The sequence below is a fragment of the Limulus polyphemus genome, unplaced genomic scaffold (genome assembly GCF_000517525.1).
Source record: "Limulus polyphemus unplaced genomic scaffold, Limulus_polyphemus-2.1.2 Scaffold2001, whole genome shotgun sequence".
NCBI lineage: Eukaryota > Metazoa > Arthropoda > Merostomata > Xiphosura > Limulidae > Limulus > Limulus polyphemus.
Genome location: NW_013667611.1, coordinates 69,426 through 77,425, shown reverse-complemented (window position 1 = coordinate 77,425; position 8,000 = coordinate 69,426). Strand labels below are relative to the sequence as shown.

The 8,000-nt window shown below is 37.0% G+C and overlaps 1 protein-coding gene across 1 annotated transcript in view; it reads left to right on the top strand.

The window, feature by feature from the left end:
- The window catches only part of LOC106465620 (protein FMC1 homolog), a 56,066-nt gene extending 50,178 nt beyond the window's left edge, over positions 1–5,888 (top strand). The window contains exon 3 of the mRNA XM_013925855.2: positions 5,588–5,888. Within this exon, the coding sequence (XP_013781309.1) occupies positions 5,588–5,698 (111 nt within the window). The 3' untranslated portion in view covers positions 5,699–5,888. The remainder of the gene's footprint in view (positions 1–5,587) is intronic.
- The last annotated feature ends 2,112 nt before the right edge of the window (positions 5,889–8,000 follow it).

Genomic DNA, 8,000 nt, shown 5'->3' with positions numbered 1-8,000 from the left:
AAAAAAAAAAAAAAAAAAATAACAATCAGTGTTGTAATTAATCCCACTAATTACTGCCGAGGTTTCCTATGTATATTACACAGAAAATAAGTGGGTTCATCCCTTTTTATCAGTTCTTTACAGTGAGTGCGGTGACACGCAAGGAAATAAGATTACTACTAAATCTGATGAAATATGTGGACCCCATCGGTAGTGAACGGTATAAAAAGGAGTCAATGATTTGAGAGGTAATAGTGATAAAGTTGTTTTCTATAATATGTACCCAAACATTTTCACGCTTAGTTCTAATTTTGTCTTGAGCTTTGACGAATAAAAAACGTGCTATTGTTTTTCCTTCGTGGGCAACTTTAAAGAAGAAATAAATTCACGATTCACATTTTTATGGAAGGTTGTTCACAATCTTCGTGAATAATGTTCACTTTACAGTGCACGTGGCTTTTAAAAGATATCCGTGTAGGAAGATTATATTGGTTAAACTACTATATCATTTCGTGATTCTAACTAAACGAAGAAGATTAAACTCACAACAGTGTATTCCAGAATATTTTTTCCATGCACGTGAACGCGGTCGTCAGTGATAACTAAGACTTAGACGCAACATATTATGTTATAATTCGACTCGTAATAACTATACATCTGACATATTTTATATTATTACTATAATTATAGACGGGAATATAAACATGCGAGTTCTTTTGTGCAGTTGTGAATCTAAATGAACATCGTGATCTTTAAACACGAGTTAAAGAAACACGACGCACTTGACCAATCAGGAAGTAAGTATGTCTGTAGATGATTGTTGTATTATTATGTGATTACATAAAATTAACTATAATAATGACTATATAATGACATATTATGCAAAATCTGGCAAAATCTCTTACCACAGTTTGGGACAGTGGATGCGTTCGTTATAAGAATGAAGGTCAGTGTGTGTGTGTGTGTGTTTTCTTATAGCAAACCCACATCGGCCATATCTGCTGTGTCCACCGAGGAGAATCGAACACCTGATTTTAGCGTTGTAAATCCGAAGACTTACCGCTCTCCCAACTGGAGACGAATGAAGGTCAACTCCCATTATTCGATTAAATAACCCAAGAAATGGCGGTGGATGCTGTTGACTAGCGGCTTTCAAAGTTAGGTGCGCTCGTGTAGCTTTGCGCGAATATCCGAAACAAACAATTTACCATTCTCTGCCGGTGAACATTGTAACTAGTGTTTGTAATGTTAACGGATCTCGTATTTTTGCAGTTGACAAGATAGCTGAGTATTATGTGAGAATGAAATTTTGTTTCATGCTTTGTGGCTCTCACCATAAATGCTATGCGAGAAGAAAAAAAACTGAAACCTAACACCAGCCATAGCATGCTTTAAAACCCAAACTAATTCAAAGAAACGTTTATTTAACTTAATGTAGAAGTGTAAAATAGTGAAGCAAGAAATATCTTTGAGACTAAATTGATAAGAAACACGTTTGACTGCAGTTTTTTTGTTGTTGTATTTTTAAATCTAGTTTCTACATTACAGATTTCAAACCATAACTGTGTGTAAAATTAGCATTCCAGGAATAGCTTTTGTATCTTACAAGTTATTGTCCTAGAATTCTTTATTCCAACGTCAACAGTTATTAGCTATTGTAAACTTATGACAGCCGCTGCAACTGTTTTAATGTGTATCAGCAGTATAAGAAATTGAGTAATTTGCATAAACACGTAAGCTAGCGCACCAAGGTGGTTAGGCCTGTGATATTCAAAGTACACTGATATCCTGTTTAGATAGTGACAAGTATCCACAGCACACAGTTTCCGGAACTATCGCGCCGTGAGAATAAATTGAACATCAACAGTAACAGAAATGTATAACAAACGTAAATTAACAATTAAACAAAGTCTTTATTCACAAACACACACACACACACACAGTGGAGTCTTACTATCTCACTTTTATATTCCGTATTAAAGTAACATGTGGCTGCTGGGGCAAGAGAAAATGTAAAAACAAAACACATTCACACAGTACGAATATGAGATAAAGAAGAATATAGATTACTGTGTGGCTGCGAATCGAAGGGTCCGGAGTTCGAGACGAGATTTCATTGAGCACACTCCGCACCTTTAGCTGTGCGTTACAAAAAATAACATCAACTCCGTTGTTCGATTCAAAAAACCTGGTGGCAGATGTTCCTGGTTGGCTGCATTCACTCTTTGCAGTAGTTCAAAATCATGGTCGACCATGTCTGAATTACACTATCCTACCAAAAGTCATGGGGCACACCTCTGATTGCAGGAAAATGGGTGTGACGACGAAATGTGCAAACAGTTTGGCCGATAACGGTGATCAGTGGTTCGCTCGGAAGTCTTGTACGCCGAATGATGAGTACACGGAAAGAGCTAACAGAGTTTCTGAGCGGAAGTAGAGTTGGATGTCATTGGGGACAAAGTCTGTACGTGCTATTGCGCATCAATTAAACATTCCCACGTCGACATTTGGCAAGGTGATGAAGAAATGGAACTACACAGGTGACAATGAGCCCAAGAAACGACCAGGTAGGCGTAAAATGCTGGCTGACAGAAGCCGACATGCCTTGAGAAGGCTCGTTACCCCATCTCGCCGTCAGACCCTAAATAATATGTGTTTGGAGATGCGAGCAGGTACGAGCAGTCTTATAAGTGTTTCCACGACACGTCGAGAGCTGTATGCCATGAATTTTCAAGGAAGAGCTGCAGCCCACAAGCCGTTGATAACAAAAATAAATGCGCAACGTCGATTGGCATGGGGTAAGGTACACCGAACGTGAACCGTGGATCAATGGAAATCGGTCCTGTGGAACGACGAGTCACGCTACACGCTCTTCCAGTCTGATGGACGTGTTTGGATATGGACGATGCCTGGAGAACGCTTATTACCTGAGTGTGTTGTACCAACAGTGAAGTTTGGGGGTGCTTCTCGTGGTATGGACTAGGTCCATTGGTCGTAGTGCATGGATCCAAGAATACTGAGTCCTACATTGATGTTCTGAACAATTCTGTATGTCCAACATTGTGGGAATTTTATGGTACCTTCCAACATGATAACGCTCCTTGTCACAAAGAAAAGATTGTGAACACGTGGTTTGAAGAGAATAACATTGGAACATTGCAGTGGCTAGAACAGAGCCCCGACCTCAACGCGATAGAATATCTTTGGGATGAACTGGAACGCAGAATTAGGGCAAGACCAAGACGGCCATCTTCAGTAGTAGCGTACTAAGGTTTAAACGGAGGAGTGGCGCACAATACCACCAGCTTTCAACCAGAAATTAGTAGACAGTTTTCCACGACGCATTGAAGCAGTCATTGAGGCCAAAGGCGGGCCAACACACTATTAATTTATTAGTGTAAAGATATGTTTTATTCATAACTTTCCATGTCACATGACTTTTGGTAGGATATTGTATATGGTGTATCTGACCTTGTTTGTTTAGCCTACTTGCACGTAATGCGCCGTTCAACTAAGAAAATCCAGTTCGTCATTTAAGTTATATTTTAGTTGATGAAGTACCTAAACAGATTTGATTATTTCGTTAGAACGAGTATATTAATGCATATAGATTAAAACAAACATAACTGTTCATAACCAGAACGTGTAATTGTTTTTGTAGCTTTAAATAAGTAAACAATTTGGAGAGTTTTATTTCTTATTTACAAATCTATAAAAACGAATTAGTGATTCCTGTATATGCTATCGCTTCATCCTTTTTAGTTACAATATACTTTTTTGCTTTTCCTCTAGTCTTTCACTACTAAATTAGGGACGGCTAGCCCTCGTATAGTTCAAAACAAACCAAACAATTTGGGTTTTGCGTCTATAGGAAAAATTACTTTCTTAAAAAGAATATTTCGATGAGTATTTCACATATGGAAGGTCGCAGAAACTATGTGGGAATACAGAAGTACTATCTAATTTGTTTTGTTACAGAATCAAGAAAGGCCTGTAGGCTAAACCATCTGTATGGAGATATCTGGAAGATAGGAGTAATAACTCGTACTTGTTCTTACGTGTTTGAAAAATATTTATAGCTATTCTCCAGTGAACAAGTTAGTTGTTGCTCTTCTCAGCATTGTTTTTCTCTTTGCAACGAATGAACGTTCCATAGTTATTCGTTTGCGTACGCGAAAAAGCTGTCCAAGATCAATCTTGCTGCAAAGAGGACTTGCATGGTAATTCAAGTATTGCATAATTTAAAGATTTCATCCAGAGAGACCCACGCTGGAGGCCAAGCATATGGAGAGGCATATTCCATTTCGACAGGTCGACTTCAGTAACCTGGGTCTGAATCTTCAAAGGAGTTGAAGTCTTCTGATAGATTAGCACATTATCCAAAGAGGAAGACGAGGGAGTGTCTGTCATGTCCTGATGGCTAGGACGCTCGACTGGCAATCTGTGGGTCACGGGTTCAAATCCTGTTACCAACCATGCTCGCCCTTTCATTTGTGGGGACGTTATAAAGAGACGGTCAATCCAACTTTTCATTGGTAAAAGAGTAACTCAAGGGTTGGCGGTAGGTAGTATTGACTAGACGCCCGCTGTGTAGTTTATCGCTTCTAAATTATGGAAGGCCAGCACAAATAACCCTCGAGTAGTTTTGCGCGAAATTCAAACAAAGAAACAGATTGAGGAGTTGATGAAGTATGGAAACAATATTGAGATGTGGATGGATAAATACCATACAATGGACTAAGAACAATTAAAAGTATTCTCAAATACAGCCTTTTAAATCATATTTGTTTATGTTTGTTTAACAGAAGCTTATACCAGTTGTAATTATTAGTCACTGATAACAATGTTCGACAAGTTTTTAATTAACTTATTCTAACATAAATATAAAACACAGTTACTACCTTGAACTAACGTGTTTATATAACATAAAGGTAAAATATAAAGTGGCCGTTTTATCTTAAAATACCACAGTTACTACTGTAGTATAATTTCTTTCAATGATTTTAGCTGGGTAATATTACTGTTTTTAATTCTCGGAGGTTTCACATCGCTAAATAGTATGAGTTGTATGTGTTTATACTGCCCATCATGGGTTTATATATCTTCCATAAATGTTGTATATCTCTCTATTTGTCATGGTTTATTCGTGACAAATAATAAAGTTCGCCCCCCAGTCTACGGACTTGCAACGTTAGAAACCAGGTTTCGATACCCGTGGTGGGCAGAGCACAGATAGCCCATTGTGTAGCTTTGTGCTTAATTACAAACAAACAAACAATAAAGTTCCTTGTACAAAACAAAAATAGCAAACCCTTAAAGTTCAAACACATCCCTTTTCCTTAAAAATAAAAACGTGTGTATTTTATAGTGACAGTTTACCTCACGAAACGTTCTCTGTATTCATTAGTTTCGATTTTAATTCTTAGATTTTGTTGCATGAACATTGTTACTTAAATCAAACGAATACTTTTTGGTATTTCCTAATTCTCTAGGAAATGCGTCAGATGGAAAGCTTTTGAAACCCGTAAAGCAATCGTATAATGCTATTTTATGTGACTAATATGCATTTCCATTGTAGTCGAATTTACCTCCTTTTCGTTTATCTTAGGAACTTCACGAGATGTATCATGGGAAGGGAGAAAGAACGATAAAGGAAACAGCAAGTCTGGTAGGACTAACATTACCAGATGATCGGGCAAGAGAAGATCCTTTAAAGTAGTAATATATGTTTTACACTAATAGAAGGAAATAGAAAACTTTATTTCACATTTATAAATTACTATAAAATTGAGATTAGTAACATCGTGTTAGTTAGCCATGAACTCTTAGGTACAATTGCGTGGATATCAGTTCGTTGAAAATGTAACGTTACAAATACAGATAATAAAATTCTTCTCTTGTCTGTTGTATTTATAGTGTTTTTTATTAAATGCTAGAAACTACTTAACACAACTGAAGTGGAAATACTAATATACCCCACATTAATGATAAAGTTACTTTAATTTGTACTCAAGCTTGTGTATTTTATAACGTTTTTGACACTTTCTATTTCAGGTGGTATATCAGGTTTTAAGTATTTTTGGGTTGGATTCCTTACAGTAGGTGTCTGTGCTTGTTGGCGATAAATTTCAACAATAAAAAAACAGCACACAGTCCACTTGTTTCAAAATAATATATTAAAACAAGTCAAACATACAAACAAATGTTCGTTATACACTGTTGGTTATCGCAGTTGTATCCAAATCTTCAAATAATTATCTCTTTTTCATCAAAGTCCTCACAGACTGGTTCAATTACTTTAGAACACAATTTAACAAGACGAATTATCCTTCTCTACTCCGTTACCACAAAATAATCTGTGATCATTTCACTCTAACTACAGGGGTCTAGAACGTTCTACATACTACTAGATATTATGTTGCAATAATACTCAATTAAAACAACAAGAAAAACTCAGAATTTTTTAGTAACATGATGCAATAATATAACACTCACCAGTACATAACTATTGAACTACACAATGTATGATTCGTAAACAGTTACGTAAACAAACTTGCGATAAACTATCTCTTCTAAAAATAACTCAATTTAACACACATTAAATTTCAACTGAAACGAGTCGTGTACATCTAATATGGTAGATGAATTTGTTTTATATAAATTCTATAATACTTCATGGATTGATTCAAGTGTGAAACATAAAAGTGACTCGTGTTGGGGGTGTGATGTACTTTTAGATTCTGTAGAAAGGCCGCAAAAGATTGTGATGTGCTACAACATACACGTGGTGCATAGGGAATGTACAAGAATTCCCACCAACAGCATTGTGTCAATGGACGACCTAGGTATTGTTGTGAGCTGAATTATATATGAGCAGCAAGATTACCCACACTACCGTGGTATTGCTGAAAAGGCCAGTAGCTAGGACTATATTCAATCAAGCATGAGTTGGGTTCTTCAACTAGAAAATACATTGCCATAACTTAATGACAGATGCCGACAGACGTGTGGACGTTTATTGTGAACAGTTTAATGGCTGTAGCTGGGAAGGACACATGTCTGGCACATTGTCATTACATTTACGTGTGCCTTAATTTCCTAGGTTTTATAATTATTTTAATCTGAAATGCATCCAACATCAGCAGCATCGAGGATGTCGGTTTTATGCAAAGTATGGTGTCTCTGGTACCCCAATTAACAAAGATTATAGCAACATGATTACAATAAGTAATAGACTTGCATAAGCAACATCTGGACAGAGTGTGGCGTGATGGTTAGCGTTCTTGGACTGTTAATTCGCACTCGGTACATTGAAGCCATGAGTGTGCTGTAAGAGTGTTGGTCAAATCCCATTCTGCTGTTAAAAGTAGGCCAAGAGTTTGTGGTGAGTGTCATTGACTGTCTTCCCTGTATTCCACGAGTTCAAAATTAGAGGCTCCTTGGTGGTTGAGCATTAAGCTGGAAGATTTATTACACTAATACTTGGGTTTCGATCCCCACATTGGGCACAGCACAAATAACTTATTGTGTAACTTTGTGCTTAGCAGCAAAACAAACAAATAAGTAAAAATTATGAGCAGATAGCTCTTTGTAGCTAGTGATCGGCGGATCTCTGCCATGGTGATTGTACATGATCCATAGGTTATATATATATACCCTTGCAATACTGACTGGAGTTTTAACCTGAGAAGGCATTCATCCAACTTGTAGATGAAAAGGTAATATGTACAAAGCGTGGTCACAAGTAAATAGACACCACCTTTTCAGAAAAAATGACATTTTTCAGTAATATTCACATGAATTGATATATTTATAATTTAATTAATATCTAGTAGATCTTCCTTTCGCTTCATGGAGTTTGTTGATCCTTTGGGGCATCGTGAGAATCATCTCGTCAATTGTAGATTGTGGGATTTTCGCCCACTCTTGCTTCAAAACTTGGAGTAGATCCCTCTTCGAAGTTGGTTTTTTAATTGTTTCGTGACTTGCCTGGTTGAGTATGGCCCAGAGGTTTTTGATGT